Genomic DNA, 19,085 nt, shown 5'->3' on the forward strand with positions numbered 1-19,085 from the left:
GGGAGAGGAGATCAAGGGGCATCTTACCGCTGTCTGCAACCATCTAATGGGAGGGTGTAGAGAAGATGGACCCAGATGGTTCTTGGATGTAGAGTGACAAAAGCACAAATTCAGCCTCAGACATTTTGACTAGATATAAAGAGAAATAAATAAATCTTGTCCATGAGGGTGGTCAGATACTGGAACAGGAGCCCACACAGGTCAGGAATATCCAACCTCAGAGATGCTCAAAGTCCTGAGCAGCCTGATCTAACCAGCCCTGCTTCAAGCAGAAGTTGGGGCAGACCTCCAGACATCGCCTCCAATATGCATTACCCTGAAATGCTGTGAAAAGAGAGCCCAGAGGTGCTGAGCATTCTTGGGTCTGCAAGGCAGGGTGGGGTTGGATGGAGATCTTCCCATGCACCAGGTTTCTGCACCCATGGAGTTATCATCCAGACAAAACGACCCAACCTGGGTTACATGCATTTTCAGCCAGGTTCTGTTTGCCCGCGATGGCTGTCAAAACAACTGCAGATGTTTCGGTAGCTCACTGTGTGTCCCCTTTTCCAGAGCTCAGCGACATGCCTGCCATCACGGCCTGACACGGGCAGGGAGGGGACATGGACCTGCCATCTTGATGAGGACTGGAGAGCAGACTGTCCCCTGCTGCCCCTTCCTGCAATGCAAAGACCAGCCTGCCAAAGGGGCCAGCTGGGGGGCTCAGATCTGCCTGGTGAGGAGGAGCCATTTGCCTTCATGAACCTGCCAGAGATGAGCACTGAACCTCTTCTACATTTTTTCTCACAATCCTGTGCCTGGTGGGGATCCCTGGGGTGTAGCGGAGCACAGATGGAGTTGCAGCCATGAGGAGGCTGTGCACCATGATGAGATGCAGCGACCACATGGGAGCCACCGCTTTCCTCTGAGACCACTGACATCCCACAGGGCAATCATCCTGTAATCCCTCCCGTTGTCCATAAACTCTCTGTTGCTACAGCTGTGTTTTACATATACTGCAAAGATCTGAGCATCCTCCAGTCCTCCTCATCCTCAGCTCCCGTGTTTCTCCTGTCAGACCAGCCTCTTCTCCTTGCACTCCCTCCCTCCTCGCAGGTCTCTTCCATCCTCAAGAGCACACTAGCCCCACCACAATGGTCAGGTGCTGCTGGCTGGGTCACTAGGGTCTGTGCCTTTCTATAACCCAGGCGGGGGCAGTTTAGCTTTTCCTTTTCCCCATTCTTGCCCTGTCATAGACCTGAACAGGACAACTTTTTCCCCCTGGCTGTGGATGAGGGTGTATCTTCCCATGGATGCTGAAGGACTTTTTGGTGCCTTGGCCATCTAGTTACTGGGACTTTGACCAGGAGTACACCACTTTTCTTCAGAAGCATTGAGCTGCGTGTGAATCAGTCCCACCAAATGTCCCATTTGCTTTTCGTTTCGGAAGGTCTGTATACCTGTGCTGCACCCTGGGATTTATTCAGATTTTTCATTTCTCCCAGTGGTTGCCAGCACACAGAGGGGAGGGAATCTATGCCCTGCTCTGCAGGGGAGATGTAAGCATCTCCCAGGTTTAAGCCATAAATTTCTACTTGAACGGATAATAAGAACATGTTTTTTTGTAAATTACAAGTGCTGTTTCAAATACATTTTAGCTCTCCTGTCTTGTTTTGTTTTTGTTTCAGCAAACTGGGAAAGGTGAAGAAAATAGTAGTCTTTGCCTGAATCAGGCTATAGACATTTTCTCATACATGAGCCTCATGCAACTCAGTGGTTTTGCTAAATAAATCTATCACAAGTGAATTGTGACAGGGAAGCATTAGGTTTAAGAGCTAACTGTGATAAGAAACACTCAAACCTTTCCAAGTTGCAATTCTGAAGTATTTTGGAGGCTAGAAATGCAAAAAAAGCAGCAGCATCATCCTTTGGAAAAGAGCTAAAGGACTGGTGGATTGGTGTAGGGCAGGTCCAGATCTATGAAGCTTGGGGAGAGGATGCTACTGATGGTGTTGAGCCCCCACTTCCCATGCTCCACATCCATAACTGGGTCATAATTTTTTGTGGGTACCACTCACATGGTGGTAAGAGCAGCAAAAATAGGAGGTGGAGAGTGTGTGGGTTGAGCAGTGGTGTGCACCATGGGGTTCTCAGCCTGTCCCCTGGGGTTCAGGTGAGGAGCTTGGCTGTGGTCCCCCAACTGCTGCTTTTAATATGTATTAGGAAAAGCCACTGCAATGCAGGGTCTGGCAATGCCGTTATGCCGGTGGCTGGTGGTCTGACTTCCACACACAGACTTTTCACCCAGTACCTCCTACATCTGGTGATTCAGCTCAAAACCAGCCTTTGTAAAAGAACCAGCCCCTGTCTTAGAGGACACAAGCAATGGAGACTTCCCAGGATTCAGCATTTTTTACCCAAAAATAAAAGATTTCATTGAGTTTCCAGCCTGGGCACACTGATGATTTGCTCCCCATTGCTGGATGCTCTTCCCTGGAGTCCCACTCTGCAAGGAGAAGTCTTGTCCCCAGTGAGGACCCGGGACTCCTGAGCCCACCCTTCCTATGGAGACACCACCAGAACCATGCAGCGCAGAACAGCCTCCCACAATCCACTTGATGCTTTTTAATTAGATTATTTCGCTTGGACATATGTTTTTCATGTTACATCGTTGGGTGTGAATACAAAGAGGCCAGCAGATGCTAATAAATATGACACACAGGCACACGCAAACAGAGTCCCAGCACCCACCCACCCACCCCCAAAATGGTGGGGTGCATGGGAGGCCAACATAGCTATAAGTGGAGGGATGAGAGCGGTGGTGGGGGGAAAACTGGCCCAGGACAGGACTGGAAAACATTGCTGTGCTGAATTTGTCTACTGAGTGTGCTGTGGGAGGCAGGGATGGCTGGAGACTCACAAAAAGCAGTGGTGGTGGTAGGGATGATGGGCACGTGTCTCAGGACAGGTGGGATCCCTGGAACAGCTGGATCATGGCAGCTGGGGAGGGAAGATAAGCATCAGAGATGCATGGTGAGAAGGCAGCTTGGCTCCACGGTGTAGCCTTGGCTGGTGTAACCATGCTTCCATCACCAGCGTGCCTTGAGTAGGGGAATGGTGGAGGAAGGGGATCGCCCAGCAGCCCTGTCTGGCTTGTCGATGTCTCTGTGCAGCATCTCATACGCTCTGGTGGAGCGACCAAGGTCCAAAGTCACTGCTGCATCCCAGTTGGATGTCAGGGTCCTTGAGGTCTGGTAGGCAGCACTGCTGACCATGCTGGGCACACCATGGTGTTGCAGGACTAAGTCCAGCTGAGCTTAGCAGAACACATGACACCCTACAATATGGAATTTTTTGGAAACAGCCAAACTCAGCCCAACAAACAGGACCAAGAGAGGTCTCCCACATCTACCAAGATCCACCTAGTGACGCCAGCACCCAGTCTTGGTGGACAATTGTCACCCTTCTTGCTGCCCCACACCCAGGCACGTGCTCCTTTGAAGCTTGGATTTTGGAAAGGCACCGCAGGCTCCTTCCCTTGTATACCCCCAGACACAAAATGATTTCAGCCTCCTCTCTGCTGGCAGGTCCCATCTCTGCTCCAAAGCAGGCTGGTCCGCATTGAGTGGCATCGGGTGGAAGACGGGACAACCAGCCAGCAGATTAGTACAGCCAACTAAAGACGGAGGAAAGCCCACCACAACCAAGGGCCTGCTCTTGCTGTGAGTGGTTCAGGTCCAGCTGGGACTCAGAAAGAGCCATTTTATACAGGAGTACACACAAAAACCACAATAAGATCATCAGGTGTTTCCAACCCTGATGGCCAAGTCCATATTTGAATTACAGCTCAACAGCTTGGCCTCAGTCTTCCGAGCATGGGGACTTTAAAACCCCTACGTCCATATTGAAGCTTGCAGTGAAGATCCTCCCAGGGTTATTTTGTCTGAGCATTGGGGCAAAAGGAGATAATTTGTCTTCAAAGCTTCACTTCCAGCTGAGCCTGTAAGCTGTCAAGATGTGCCTTACTCAGCCTCTGGCAATCACAGCTCTGGGGGAATCCCTGGGCGAGGGATTGTTCTCCAGGTTGCCCTCAGCCTCGAGTCAGCGTCCAGATATCGGCACAAAATGCAGGATTATTTTTTTTTTCCTTTTTAATATTTTAAAAAATAAATAGAAGAAGAAACAAAACTTTAAAATTTGTTCTTTAAATATTTCCAGCATTGCACGGACAGCACTTTAGTACTCTAGCCTGTTCAATCAGTAGTTTATTCTGATTCCTAGTTAAAATGTGATCCTCACAGCCTGCTTTTTCCTTCTGTCCTTCTTAAGAACACAACGTATTCTTCTGTAACGTCAAAAAACAAACCCTGCAGTGTTCATTGGACATCTTTGAGTGTGGGTCAGGGCTCTGTGATTCCTTTTCAAACCTGAAATGCCCATAACCTCACCAAAAATCCATTAGCATCCCAATAGCTCTCTCTTACTGAAGAAAAGAAACAAACCAAACCAAAACAAGCCACACGCACGCACACACACACAGAGAGAAATCCTCTTCCAAGAGCCTTTGCGATGCCAACCATTGGGTTCAGTCACTGTCTGAGAGCGGTGGTGTCCCCTGGAAATCTTTGAGGTGTAAGGTGGAGTCGGGGTGCTGGGTGGGGGAGGAGAATGGGAGGTCAGAGATAGTCATCTTCGCTGGAAGGGGAGGTGGGATTTGAGCCCTCAAGGTCAGAGTCCAGCGAACTCCCTGATGGTGTTCGGCTCATCTTCCACATCTGGGAGGCAAAGGTTCTCCCCCAGCTGCACGGGTATCCCACAGGCCTCAGCTGGTGAATTAGCCCCATGGCCACCTGCCAGTGGCTTCTTGCAGTTCACTTGCTACTCTTTGCACTCCTCTGTTTGCTCATGGCTGTTAGCATCTGGCTGATGTATGAGGTCAAAAGATCGTCCATCTTGTACCCCTGAGTAGGAGAGAGAAGATGTTACCTTCCTTTAGAGCACAGTTCACAGTCTCTGGCTTGTGCCTCCTGAATACTCTGGCTACTGGTTGCTGACTTCCAAGTTTTCAGGTGCATTTTGACCTGTTCCACCATTCTCCTTGGGTGACACCACCACAAGGAACAGAGCCCCGACATAATTTGCAGTGTTGAGGTGGAGGAACTCACCATCCCTGGATGCTGTTGAGGCTAAGGACATAGGAAGTTTTGGATGGGACCTGGATTTTCAAATGGCCAACAAAATACTAATACAACAAAATACAATTAATCCAACAGGAATTTTTATCCTTCATGCTTTGTGTTTAAGATAACCTAGGAGGAGGTTTGATGCTGTGACTGTTAGTAGGGACAAGCTGGGATCTTGGTTAAAGGGCTCAAGAGCACCCCCTGAGCCCACATCAGCTTTAATGTGCCTTTCAGTCCAGTGACAGGAAGCAGTGTCCCATGCTCCTGAGATGGTGATGTCCCGAGCACCTCAGACTTGCTTGTAAGTTGGATAATGGACCAAATGAGAGCCCTGATCCATTGAGCAGAGCCATGGGAAATCCAGAGGAAAAAAAAAAAACATATTGGGGGCTCTTCTAAGAGACCACTTTCAGCCTAGAAAATCCCCGAGACACAATTTGCTGGAAGCATTTAATTTTGCCTGCCAAAGTCACAATTTGATCTAAAAAACTGTGCCCAACAACCTTTAAGGCTCCTTACCAGGGAAGTCTCGCAGAGCAGCTTGCTTCCTCTCACCAGGTTGCCAATGGTTATATGGAAGTACGTGTTGCCACTGCTCCAGTTGGAGATCTTGGTGAAGGGGTGAGTGATGAGAATATCCTGGTGGGAACACAAGACTGACACTCAACACGAGAGCCTCAACTTTCATGAAGGGCTGTGGGGACCTCTCGTGTCCTCACTCACTTTCCCTCAAAGCCGAGACCAAGGATGTCTACTGTGATGAGACTGTACCATGGCCTCATGGGAATGGCAGTGAGATGCAAGACTCTGAATCCACCAGTGCTTGTGAAGAACTGTTGTAGTAGAGTGACCATGCAGCTGGTTGAACTAACTAGTAGGAGCTCATTTACTCCAGCTCCTGTCCTAACGTCTGTGAAAGGATTAAGGAAGGAGTATGTATATGCACCAGTCACAGGGCTCTAAAGTGGATGCTCCCCACCCATCTCCTGTTGAAAAGGGGTGGACTGGCTCTGTGAAACAGACAAACTTTTCTGGCTCTCCAGACTTTCCAATTAGGCTTAATGAGAACTCCTGAAGTTCTGAAGAACACACTTTTGGGGATAACCTCTGTGAGGGTTGGGGAATGGATCCGGATAGACTGGAGTGATGGGCTGAGGCCAACTGTGGGAGTTTCACTGAGGGCAAATGCCGGGGGCTGCACTTTGGTCACAACAACCCCCAGCAGGGCTACAGGCCTGGGGAGGGGTGGCTGGAGAGCTGCCGGTCAGAGAGGGACTGGGGGGGGTGAGAATGAGCCAGAGTGTGCCCAGGGGGCCAAGGAGGGCAACGGCATCCTGGCTTGTGTCAGCACTGGCGTGGCCAGCAGGGACAGGGAAGGGATCTGAGCCCTGGGCTCAGCACTGGGGAGGCTGCCCCTCGATTCCTGGGTTCAGTTTTGGGCCCCTCACTCCAAAAAGGCCACTGAATGACTCGAGCGTGGCCAGAGAAGGGCAACGGAGCTGGGGCAGGGTCTGGAGCACAGGTCTGCTGGGGAGCGGCTGGGGGAACTGGGGGGGTTCAGTCTGGAGCAGAGGAGGCTGAGGGGAGACCTCCTGACCCTCTGCAACTCCCTGCCAGGAGGGTGCAGAGAGGGGGGATGAATCTCTTTAGCCTAGTAGTAAGCGACAGGACAAGAGGGAATGGCCTCAAGTTGTGCCAGGGAAAGTTTAGACTAGATGTCAGGAAGCATTTCTTTCCAGAAGGGGTTGGAATGGGCTGCCCAGGGAGGTGGTGGAGTCCCCATCCCTGGAGAGGTTGAAGAGTCGGGTCGATTTAGAGCTTAAGGATATGCTATAGTTGGGAACTGTCAGTGCTAGGTTGAACAGTTGGACTGGATGATCTTCAAGGTCCTTTCCAACCTAGATGATTCTGTGATTGGGCTCAGGAGCACCTGGTGAATATCTCGTTTTTTCTTACCTTGGTTTTGGGATCAATGAGGCTCACTCCATGCTTATTGATGGCAATTAGAAGGATTTCTGGATAATTTGGCTCTGTAGTTTGCTGTTGGAAATAACATGAACTGGTTAGGGGACGTGTCACGCAAAATCAGGTCCTTTCCTATTTCCTTGTCTGTCTCCTGTCAGCATTTGAGGTCCCACTAATTGTGATCCAGTTTATCCTTTGAAGATAAACATAGAGCTCATTAAAGTATCAGCAATAGTCAGGGCTGTCTAGTTAAGTACAGATCTCATAAATGCCTGATAACCAGTGGGTGAGTTGCTGACAGCATTAAGGTCCTTGCTTCCTTTGGTGGGCTCCCGTCTTACCATTGACAAGGAAGAGCTGGAACAGGCTGGCAAACCCCAGACACCTCTTCTCCCCGCCCTGTTTGGTGTTCTGCTCCTCCTCATGCCTGCTGCTGTGGCCCTCCAGGCCAAGACTACACTGCTCTGTCCCCTTCTGATTTGCATATTCAGTTTTGTTCCTGCTGGTAAACCCTTCTCCTAGCCCTGGGCCATAAGGACCTCCAATTTGTTTGACCAATGAGAGAGATAGAGCACATAGGATGGGAGCTCAGCTCCTGCCCTGCCACAGATCTCCTGGCTACCAAAAAAAAAAAAAAATTGACCACAGGATATATTCAGATCCTTTACGTCATCTAAGATGGACATAATAGAAAATGGGGTGCCCAGGTTCAAGGAACTGATGAGTAATTTCAGTAACTGGTTTCCAGCCCAGGCGCACTGTGTGGTCATTGAGAAGAGGGAGTTGCAATAAGGTATACAGAGTACTAGGACAGAATTCATGACTACTGGCCTCTACTGTCTTTGATGGGAGTCTGGTGCCATGGTGGGTGGTCTGGATTTCGTTCGTGGTGGGTGCAGACATGTCCCTTGGAAAACCACACGTTCCCCTTTGCCTTGGCAAAACAGAGAATGGCTCCTGGCTCTTCAGCAGCACAGCCAAGAGTATGGAACCAGTGACTGAGATATGCTGAAGCTCTACAATGCCTCTGTCTGTGTAAAGAGGCAGGGCAGCAATAAATGAGTGTGTATCGGCCCTTCACTGATGGAGACTCTCACACTCTTTTCCTGCTTCATCAGGGTTGTCCCAGTCTGGTCCAGACACTGGGACAACCTGGCATACCTGGAACCCCTCTGTGATATGGGGTTCCTGACCTTGGCTGAAAGCTGCCAGAGAACCCCCAAGTAGGGCAGGTACCTTCACTTCAAAGAATGCTGATCCAAATGTAGGCCACTTGAAGATAATCTTTAGGAAGGCAAGCTTGGCTTCTTCTCTTGTTTTGCCCGCGTGCTTATTGTAGTATGCCACGATGGACTGCAACAGAGAACACAACAGAGCTGGAGGGTTTGCACTACCTAGCACCAGGGAGGTTTGCAGGGAAGGAGCATCAGTCCCACAGAGATGGTCAGTTCTAGTCCCTGCTCCAATGAACACTGCACAAAAGTGCTGGAACCAAGGCAGGTCTTTCTTAGATGACCTGTGCTGGTGACTCCATTAAGGGGCTTATAAATTTTGATCCCCCAATTTATGCAGTGGAGAAGACTGAGAAACCTTCAACCCAGAGAAGCTGATAGCTTGCTGGTCAGGCACATGGCTGAGTTCAAGTCCCAGGAAACAGAAAGGACTTATAAAACTATTTCTTGGCAGTGAGACACCTATGTGATTTTATGGCTCTAAATCTGCCTGTACCCGTGCCACAGCTCTTCCTGTGTAAAGCAGTGAGAATTACCCCTCTGCTCAGTAGTCTGCTTTAAACAACAGAACTTTACATGGGACCATCTCCCAGCATGCGTCTGTATGGCCCTGCATCCACCACTACAGCCTCAGCCATGCGCAGCACAAAGAAAACCCGCTGCAAGGCATGCCTGTATGAGCACACGTGTACAATTCCTTCTCTTGGTGATGTTGGTGAGGCTGCAGCTCTGCTAAGGCTCAAGAGAGACAATGGTTTGCTCATTCTAGCACATTCTAACAGCTTCACTTCAATGCTGAATATCAGACAAGTACCCCAAGAGATTGGGCTTTCCCCAGCCAGGCCTGGCATATGGCTCAAGTTGCTGTTTTACCCTTTTCCAGTCGTCTGGAGAGAGCTGTCGAACGAGGTCCTGAGGCACCAGCTCCTTCAGGAGCTTGGGGATGCTGGGGAAATAGGACTTGTCATCCTCAAACTTCACTCGGTAGATGAGAGCCGCCAGCTGCAGGACCTCCTCCCGCGTGCACTTGTGGTAGCCACGCAGGTACTTCGGTAACTCCTGCGTGGAGGAAAGAACAATTCAGAGACAGAGGAAGTGACCACGGACCTTCACCCTCAGGTGTTAAATGGAGTTTGTGGAGGTAGCCAGCCCCTGGTTGAGAGGCTGTGCCCTGGGAACACTCGTAGCAGTTGCGTTGACTGTGGTGGGGAGGTAGCTGCTCAGCTGAGACCACACTAGATGTCTGAAGATCCTCTATGGTCCAAAAGAGTCTCCTGTTACGTGGAACAGGGAGGTCCCTATGTCAGCTGTCAGGTGTGTGATCCTACAGTCTTGTTCACCCTCTTTCATCCCAGGGAACCCACTCCTAGTAACGGTCACTTGGAATTGAAAGAGTTTTCAATTTTAAAAATCTATTCCCTCCTTACCGAAAGTGTCTGAAAATGCATCAAGTGATTAACTGACTCAAGCATTAAGGGATACAGTCATACTGGGATAACCAATCCAAGATATTATTGGGATAACCTTCATCCAGGCAAGAACACAGGGAGCGTATGTGTGTGAGAGAGCGAGCTTTGGGACATGAAGGGGTCTCTTCCATTCCAGAAGAAACAAGAGTAGAACAACTGTAACTTCTTACCTGACTGCTGGGATCCTCACAGCTCATCTCCATGAATGGAGGTGGCTGAAAACCCTCAGGATGCTTCTGAATTCAACCCCCCCCCCCCAGCGAGGCTGTCAGCAGGACACACTCTCTCCTGTTTCTTGCTGCCCACCAAAGAGCAGCTGGCCCAAACGCCAGCTGGGCTGGTTACCCTAAAGTGCACGAAGGCTGCTCCTTGCCGTGCATCTCATCAGCACTCTTTGTAGTGCTTTATTTAAGGCAAGAATTCATCCATCAACAGATGGAAAAAGTCTTTGTAACCCACTGCCAGTTCTTTCCAAGTCTCCACTGGTATTGCAGGCTCTTAGAGTACCTGGTAATAATGGAAGATTGAGTCTGCCATCGAGTCCTTTCCAGGCGTTGTGTTGGTCCACAGCTTTTTCATGAAGAACACTTGGTAGGTGAGGGAAGGCACTATACCTGTGCAAGGGGAGCAGGGAGCAGATATGTAAGAGCAATGCTGTGAGCACCAGCTGGCAGCCGGTGTCCCTGCAAGCCAGCGGTGCCCATGTGCCATCACAACTTGCAGTGATAGGGGCACTCGCAAGGCCAAATGGGCTCTGACCTTGCAGGGAAAACCACATTTTTCCCTTGCTAAGCTTCAATAAAATGTAAAGAGTGTCTGGGTTCATTTACACGACTGTACTTCGATGACAGTGCTCATGCCTAATGCAGGGCAGAGGAATTGCACCACCTGTATCTTACAGCCACTGATATATTCAGCAGAACTGCAGCCAGCTCCACTGCAGATGTGGGCAGCCACCACCTAAACCTTCCCGCAGGCAGGTCCTGGAGAGCTGCCCACCGGCAGATGCTCCTCACAGGAGCCAGATATAGCCCTGGAGCAGAGAGGTCTTGCTGCTCCTGGACAGGTCATGTCCCAGGTGATGTCCCCAGACAGCACACCCACAGCAGCGTGGCCCAACAGACGTGGCAGACCATGTGGTCAGCCTTGTTTGAAAGGGCTGGAGGGCTCTGTGTGACCCACAGTGGAGAAAAGTCACTGTTACCATCTTTTGCTGGTCTTGCTTTCTTTATCCAGTCCGTCAGGTGTCTCACAAAGTCAAAGAAGAAATCTCCCTCGGGCACACTGATGACCTGGAGGACACAGGACATGGTTACAAAGGCTGAGCAGGTGGCAAGAGGCCACAGGCAGCGTTGGCCATTACCTCATCTTGCAGCTTTTGCTCACTGGTTTGTCCCCTTTACACTGACGTGTTACAAACTCCTGACGTGAGAAAGCTGCTGCCAGCACCTCCCTGCAGGCTCTGTCTCTAATTTCACCCATTACTCCTTATTGCAGCTTCCTGTTTCACAGGAGCAATTAATTTCCCTTCATGATGACTATCTCCACAGATTTCTCCCAGTTGCCTGAGGCAGCTCGAAGCTGCACATTTTTCTTAGTCCTTTCTTATAAAACTGACTCAGCAACAGGCTAGAAGAGCTCTGCCCATCTGTGTTTTAAGCCCTTTGGGGTGACTGCTGTAAGTCAGAGCTGTGAGACTGCAAATCTCACCTGTAGTAGGTTGGATCTGACTTAGAAGCACCACACTGCTTGCAGAGAAATGCATCTCACCTGTGAAGGTGCAGAAAGCTCTGGCTTCACCAATGAATACCCACAGGCGGGTGGGTCACTCTGAGTGCCCCGGGGGTCGCCCCAGCTTCTGGGTGAGTCACTCACCTTGTCGGAGATTTTGACGAAGAGGCTGAAGCCCTCGGAGGACTTTAGGAGCAGCCTGTTGGAGATGTTCTGGCAGAAGTCCTTAGCTTTCGTGCTGGACTCTACCTCAAATGCCTACAAAGAAAGGAAAATCCTCACCACTGCTACCTCAAGGTTAATTTCCACTTTACGCTCTCTTTGAGGAACGCTAGTCTCAGACACACAAAGGGATTTAGGTGTCCAACCATCAAGGAAATCAATGACACTGGGTTGTGGCTCTGGGCACAGGAAGGGACGTTTGCAGAAGCTCAACCATGGTACTGCTGTACCCTTGTGCTTCATGATGCTCTATCTATACCCTGTGCTGGCTTATCCAGGGCTCCCCAGGCAATGCAAGAGATTTTTCTGGTCTTACAGTTAAGTATTAGAACTATTTGTCTAGGGCAGGTAGAGAAAGATACCTCCAGACTGAGTGTGCCAAGTGTCTCTCCACTGATGATGAAGAGGTCAGATGCCTGGCTTAGACCAAATTCCTGACTTGTAGATAGCTGAAGAGAGGGGAGATGACTCCTGCTTTACAGGTGGGTGGGATGGGTAACGGACTGTCCCACCTGCATGCAGGTCCCAGCCCTGTTTTGCCTTTTGAGCTGTGCTCGGCATTTACATTGCCTCAGTTTTGCTCTGTCCATTTAAAGAGATTCCATTTGTAGTAGTTTAAGAAATTTAAGCTTCTGACCACCATGTGCATGTCTGTGTTAGCCTGAACCACCTGGACCCATGTTCCACACCCCACGAGAGATGGGCCTGGAGCTCAGTGCTGCCGATGTTCAGCAGCTCTTCCATGCAGATGTGTGCTGTACTGGAATGATGCTACTCCGCCACTCCACCTGGGTGCCTGCCATGGCCAAATGGATAACAGCAAACCCATCCAAGTGCAGAAGTCCCCACTGCCTCCTCCTCCTGGCTCTCACACAGATGAATGTGTATAAAGCAGTGTCATGTTTATTGCTGATCATGTAGAAAAAAAACACTCAAAGTGATGAGAAATCCCAGCAGTTAGTTCTCTCAACTCTCCATTACAGATAAACAAGGGTATGCACAGCTGCTGGAGAGGAACCATCCTTTTCCTTTCATGCCTGTGCACTGCTTTACATATAAACTCACTTGGATATACAGGAATTTAGTTGTGCCCAAGGGCACGAAGGGAGAGAGAGATTCAAGCCCCACAGGAAGACTAGTCAGTAGCATGAGACAGCAGTATCTGCAAGGACATGCATATCTGCTCTGGCATCAATATAATTAGCTCTCTTATTAGTGTGTAAGATGCTTAATGAGAGGTTCCCGAGTGCAGGTGTGATTTCTGTGTCATCTCAGGTCAGAAGGTATCATTTCAGTTACCTACTGGCCAGTGCTGTCATAGTGTGCCCAGTCCCCAGGGAGCCCCATCATGGTGCCCCACAGGGTAGAGTTGGGTGGAGGGCATCTGTTGGTCTAGGCTGCAAACCACTATCCAAGGCTTGTGAACCACTGTGAGCGAATGGAGATGAACCCACCCAGTTTTCTTCTTTCTGGAGTCATACTATAAAGCTTCCAGTGAATACCAGCACAGCACCTACACCTTGAAAAAAGTAAACTGCAGTAAATCAAACCCCTAAGCTGGTCAGGGTAGGTAAGGATGGGTTTTTCTTACACTGCTCTGGTCCAGAACCTTCTGGAAAGGCTAAATTCTTCTGAATCAGAACCAACATTAGCCTCTTCTGATAAGAAAACTGACAGCCATTCTGACGGAAAAGAATTTCCTTCTCGCTCATTTACCTCATCAGTGTCATCAGGGAAGTAAACCTTGTGGAAAATTTGGGTGGTTTTGTGTTGAATGGCTTCCACTTCTACCAGATGGGGTGGGTACTTCCTGGATCCATTCCTGCAAAACAGGAGGTGGCAACTGTCACAGCATCAGAGCAAGAATATTTTGTTTAAATCTTCTCTTTTAATACATATTCTTTTTTTGAGTAACTTCAGCTACTTTCTTAAGATTAGGGTTTTTTTCCCTCTTTTGGAGGGAGAAAGAAAAATTGTAATGGGGATTTACTTAGGTTGTAGGTGACTTGAGGGGACCAGGACAAAATTGACTTAATTAATCTCTGTTTTCCCATATGCAGTTTACCAGTGACATCCTCCACCCAAACGCCCCTCTAATTCAGCTAGGTTGAACACAGAGACAGGCTGTGAGCTTTCATTGTCCCCCCCAGTCACCAAAAAAATCTCCTATTCATATTTTCTCACACGTATTTGGATGCTGTGGCACAGTCAGGACTAGGAGGCCTTTTGGTGCCGTACCTCAAGGCTTTCTGGAGTCTCTGGATGCAGTCTGCTGCCAAGGGGTGATGTTTCCGGGACTGCAGGAACCTCTGGACATGGGGCAGGAGGATGTTACTCGGAGGGAAAAGGCCTGTACACAACCACAACAGCTCCCAGCCTTTCTCTTCACTGTACCTAGACAAGGAGAGACCCAAAAGGAAAAAAAAAAAAATTACTCACAGCACAGACATTTCAGATCTGCTTTGCCCAACACAGGCTAGTGCATTTGGGCCAAGGGGAACAAACAACTCTTACTTGATGTGGTTGTCTGTGAGCTGCTTGAGGGTCTGGCAGTAGATTTCATCCTTCAGGGGTTCAGCTTTCAAGGCACCTTCAAATATTTGGTCTGTCAGCTCATTAACTGAGCGGGTCCTTTTGGATGGGTAGTCACCCATGTACTTCAGCACTGGTGGGAGGTAGGAGTCAAGGATCAGCTAACTGGGATGTCTGGGGAAGCCCTTCTGTTGATGATGTGATTAAAGACATCCTACACATGCTTACAGAAGTGGCTGCAATTTGGTGGAAGGGGCATAGTAAAGGTTTTACATTGCTTTAAGACATGTCCAGCAAGCTCTCTGCCTTTATCACACATCATCTCAGGTTGAAAGAATTGTTTTGGGGTCAGGACATGTAGACCTAAGAAAGCTGCATGTGATCATGTGTTCCCTGATCACACATACAGGTACCACTGTAAAAGACCAGATTTTCAGCTAGGGTCAGACACCAGTGGAGTTGCAGTAACATACACCAAATTATGACCTTCACCATCATGCCATATTGCAACTCTTCCACATGAGAGCAGGCCACAGTTTTCTGAATTAACATTTATGACACAGAGAGGAAAAGGATAAAATTGCAAATGTCCTCTTATTTTTCTGCCCATTCTTTTAATTTCTCCTCTTGTTGCTAGTAAAAGAAAACCAATAGTAGCAGCAATAGTGTAATATTAATCAGTAACAGGCTTATACCCACAGAACTGTTCAAACCATGAAGTTTGGAGCCTAGAGCAAAGCCTGACCAAGAAATAAGGGTTACTTCAACGGATGGGAGCTATGTCTGTACTCAGCTCATCTCTCCCATGCTGTGTATATTCTGCCAAGTAAGGGATATTCAGGCATCAAACTCTGTCCCTGAGACCATGTAGACCGGTTTGCATCCACACAGATTAGGGCTACATCTTTCCACAGCACATGCATTTCGGAGAGACACAGCTGAAGCAAGCCAGAACAGAACCAGTGAGTTAATCACTAAGCAGTGTGGACTCAACAACTTGTTCCCTGGCCCTCATTTATTAAGTATTGGACACCCCTCATATCTCAAGGATGCTTGAGTAGAGATTTCAGGATCAGACCCATCTCCAAGACTGTGATATATTCCCAAAGCTCTTAAGAGGGACCCCAAACCTTTCTGTGGGCTTTGCTTGTGGCCCTAAAGAGCCTTTTGCCTGTCAGATGTGTTGCCCCAGGACTCCCCCAAGCAGTGGAAGGATATCAATGAAGGCCATGCAGGCTTCTTGGGACAGCTCCTCGCTGCCCAGGATCTTCTTCAGCAATGGCTGTTTGATGGGCTCACGGGTGTAACACCACAGCTTGTCCTTCCCACGGCTCTTGGTGATCATGACCCGGCTGAGGGTGTGCTTGGGAGGTGGCCTGGTGGCAAAGGCAAAGCAAGAGGAAAAGTGGAGAGGTTACAAGATAAAAGGGACAACTTGAGGCCAGTGCTTCACCTGGGAAGATTGCTCACAGCACCTGGCTAATGAACTCTTACACCAAATGGGACTTGACAGTTCAGCAAGCATCCGGCTCCAGTTCTGCCCAGAGATGACCATTTGTACTTTCCTAGGGCTCGGAAAAGTCCCTTAAGGGCCCTACCCAAGTACTGACACCAGAACAACCTGTCACAAAAAAGCTTCTGACCACAAGAGGAAGAGAATGATGGCAGTGGAAGGTCAGGGCAGCAACACTGAAAGAATATTGCCTAGCAGAACAAGCCTGCAGGGTGAAGGAGGACCTGGTCTGCCTGTTTGGATTGTCAGCCCATCTGAACAGGAATGAGAGTTTTGGAATCAGTCTGTCCATCTGCACTCAGCAGTGATGCACATTTAAATCTTTAGAGCTGAGGTGAAAATGCTCGCACCTACTTCAACTGCTGCCTATATGATCTGAGGCTTTGTAGGAAAGAAATATCAGACCACTGAGCAGAGCCTCCCAGATAATACTAAATTTCACACTGTTACACCTGTGCTGAGCCAATCTGCAGAAATCCTTCATAAAACCATGTCTGTGGAAAACCTACAGCTCAAATGCTATGACCAAAGCTGGAGGCTGCGGTAGTACAAAGTCACACAAGAGGATATTCACAGATCCACAGAATTAACTAGGTTGGAAAGGACCTTGGAGATCATCCAGTCCAACCGTTAACCCAGCACTGACAGTTCCCAACTCCACCAGATCCCTCAGTGCTATGTTGACCCGACTCTTCAACCCCTCCAGGGATGGGGACTCCACCACCTCCCTGGGCAGCCCATTCCAACGCCCAACAACCCCTTCTGCAAAGAAATACTTCCTGATATCTAGTCTAAACTTTCCATGGTGCAACTTGAGGCCATTCCCTCTTGTCCTGAAATGTCCTATTCAGAGTACTTTACAGTAGCCAAAAATTTCCTGATTCCCAAGCTACCTGGAGATGGTTACCTATTTCTGCAATTTTTGAGGATGGTTTAAAAAATCACCTAAAATAATCATAGGAAAACTCCTCCAAGGTGTATGGCTTTACTCTTTCTTCACTGTCTGAAATTGCCAGCTGAGAGGTTCTGATAACATCTTGTCGTTGATCAGGGGTCATCGTGACCAGTGCCTGTGGGATGAAAAGGTCTCTGTCACCTTGTATATTTGATATAATATATATATATATATCTGATGTATTCAGAGAGAAGAAGGAGATAAAAAAATTAAAAGAACAGTGGGTGAATGAGAATAACCCATTAATTCCAGTTAATAGTCAGTAAGAGCTGTGCAACTGTCATTTCTCTGTGCCATTTTCAGTCACTAATGCAAGGAATAACAGAAATTTCCCTAGTGTGGATCATTTCCTAATGAAGATAATGTGCTTTGGATCCTACAGCTCCATACATGAATGTAGCAGATCCCTCCAACTCTAAATACACCTCCAAGTACTCAGACCAGCTGGAAGGATTTAGCATGATTCATGGATCTTCCAAGTCACAAGCCTGTGGTGTTCAAAGTGACAAGAATAGCAGAAAGGCCGAGATCACTTCTGTCTCGGACAGCTTATCACTTCTCTCAGCCACTTTGGTTTCCACCTTATCATCAGGAAGGCTCTGGCCAGATCTAAGCTCTTCAGGAAGGCTTTGACCTCCTTGGGCTTTGTATCGAGTTGTGCCATTCTGTAAGACAGCTTACCACGATCTCCAGCGGAGGCATGGTGACTGTAGGCAAGACGTAGACAGAATCAGTTGGGAAATCCCCTCTCTGCTTGGTCCGTTCATTGAACCCGTTAGCCCACCCTGAGTTCATCACATGTTCTCCTGTGTCCTGGTCCAGAACTATGAGGTCTCCTTTGAGGAAGCTGAGGAACCCAGATTCTTCTCCCACTGCAAGAAAAACAATCATTAGTTGGATTTTTTTTTTTTCCCCAAATGGTTGGGAGTAATTAATTTATCTACATATTTACCTATGGGCTGGGCCATTTACTTACCAGGGTTTGGGTTGTCTTGGAGAGTGACCACGTACTTGGATCTTTTCCTTAGTCCTTCAAGGAAGGTCACCACCAGGTCCCGGATATCTTCGGCATTGTTGGAGGTGAAAGTGTATTCATCGCCTTTAATGGTAGCCAAAGTGAAACTCTGCCCTTGCAGCTTTCCCCCTCTGAGATATATTTTTATACAAGACATAAACAAGGAACATAATGGCATCAAGAGGCAAAGCCTGGAAAAAGGTTTATGGTGAGATTACGAGCTAAGTCTATTCCTTTATACCTGCTGCTTGACACAGCTGTGATCTCTGGGAAAGAGAGCTCTAAGAGAACCTGCTCCTGTTCATCCACAAAGTACACCCCTGTCCAGTTGACAGCTACAATCACATCATTTTTAGGCAGGCTTGGCCCTGGATTGAAGACAAGACATTGTCAGTTCATGAAGGGTCTTAGGATACAGAAAATGTATGCATTTCAAAGGGGAACGCAATGATCAAAAAAGTGTTATTTTTAGTACGAGAAATAGTGGCATATTCATAGCTTGAGCCATTGTTAATCAGGATGCACAAAAAGAAAATAACATTTCCAGAAAAAAACAGCTAGACGGTCCATTAAGTCTTCCTATCTGTGGAGTCCCTATCTGTCCTTCCTTTCACTCTGGAGCATCCTATGCTCTGGGGATGTGCTCTACTGACTCACCTGAGAATTTGAAGGCTTCATAAAACCGAGAAAACAGCAAAGGCCACTTGAAACGTGCAAAATCCACTACCTCTTCTTTGACTTTTTTTGGATCTGTCCTCTTCTGAGTATAAATTCCCTACAGACAAAGCAAACCACAACCAACATGAAGCACAAACCCAGTTATATCCAGGAAGAGAGCAAACAAAACCAATTCATGCCACCTGAAGATCTTGGAACCAGTATTAATTGAGGTCTCAATGCAGCTAAGGGCCAAACAAAATCCTACAGGAACAAGTGACAGTTTGGACAAAGTTCTGGCCTTTGGTTCCCACTTCAGGGAATAATTTGACTTTGAGAAGGCTGGGAAAGCATCTAGAGTGACCAGTCTGGGTGGGATTCATCTCAGCTAAATTTAGGTTTCCCTAAAGTAGGTGTCTACCTTGCAGGCTGACAGTCCTTCAGCTGCAAATGGACAGACACTCCACAGCCCTTGCGCCCAGACATCTAGCTTTATTTAGGACATCCTCAGACACCTGACACTTCTGTATGTAGCTGGCAGGCTGAGGGAGGACCTGCAAAACCCAACTGAATTGCATGCCTGGGTTTTCACCGACAGTAATGGGAGGTGAGACTCCTAACACACATAAAGG

At 48.3% G+C, this 19,085-nt stretch overlaps 2 protein-coding genes across 7 annotated transcripts in view; one reads left to right on the plus strand and one right to left on the minus strand.

The window, feature by feature from the left end:
* Window positions 1–1,631, plus strand: part of GDPD4 (glycerophosphodiester phosphodiesterase domain containing 4) — a 40,195-nt gene extending 38,564 nt beyond the window's left edge. For all 4 annotated transcript variants that reach the window (XM_074932975.1, XM_074932965.1, XM_074932991.1 and 1 more), the window contains one exon: window positions 553–1,631. In XM_074932975.1, coding sequence (XP_074789076.1) covers window positions 553–584 — 32 coding nt within the window. In that variant the 3' untranslated portion in view covers window positions 585–1,631. The remainder of the gene's footprint in view (window positions 1–552) is intronic.
* A 693-nt stretch (window positions 1,632–2,324) lies between these two features.
* The window catches only part of MYO7A (myosin VIIA), a 68,702-nt gene continuing 51,941 nt past the window's right edge, over window positions 2,325–19,085 (minus strand). For 2 of the 3 annotated variants that reach the window (XM_074918554.1, XM_074918545.1), the window contains 17 exons: window positions 18,454–18,571; window positions 18,038–18,164; window positions 17,758–17,927; window positions 17,463–17,653; window positions 16,772–16,896; window positions 15,532–15,689; window positions 14,296–14,449; window positions 14,020–14,175; window positions 13,498–13,603; window positions 11,704–11,817; window positions 11,033–11,120; window positions 10,336–10,442; window positions 9,233–9,418; window positions 8,364–8,480; window positions 7,119–7,202; window positions 5,682–5,801; window positions 2,325–4,940 (listed from right to left, as the gene is read on the minus strand). In XM_074918554.1, the coding sequence (XP_074774655.1) occupies window positions 4,851–4,940; window positions 5,682–5,801; window positions 7,119–7,202; window positions 8,364–8,480; window positions 9,233–9,418; window positions 10,336–10,442; window positions 11,033–11,120; window positions 11,704–11,817; window positions 13,498–13,603; window positions 14,020–14,175; window positions 14,296–14,449; window positions 15,532–15,689; window positions 16,772–16,896; window positions 17,463–17,653; window positions 17,758–17,927; window positions 18,038–18,164; window positions 18,454–18,571 (2,211 nt within the window). In that variant the 3' untranslated portion in view covers window positions 2,325–4,850. The remainder of the gene's footprint in view (window positions 4,941–5,681; window positions 5,802–7,118; window positions 7,203–8,363; window positions 8,481–9,232; window positions 9,419–10,335; window positions 10,443–11,032; window positions 11,121–11,703; window positions 11,818–13,497; window positions 13,604–14,019; window positions 14,176–14,295; window positions 14,450–15,531; window positions 15,690–16,771; window positions 16,897–17,462; window positions 17,654–17,757; window positions 17,928–18,037; window positions 18,165–18,453; window positions 18,572–19,085) is intronic. The other variant, XM_074918562.1, reaches the window with a different exon arrangement.

This window comes from Athene noctua, chromosome 1 (genome assembly GCF_965140245.1).
Source record: "Athene noctua chromosome 1, bAthNoc1.hap1.1, whole genome shotgun sequence".
NCBI lineage: Eukaryota > Metazoa > Chordata > Aves > Strigiformes > Strigidae > Athene > Athene noctua.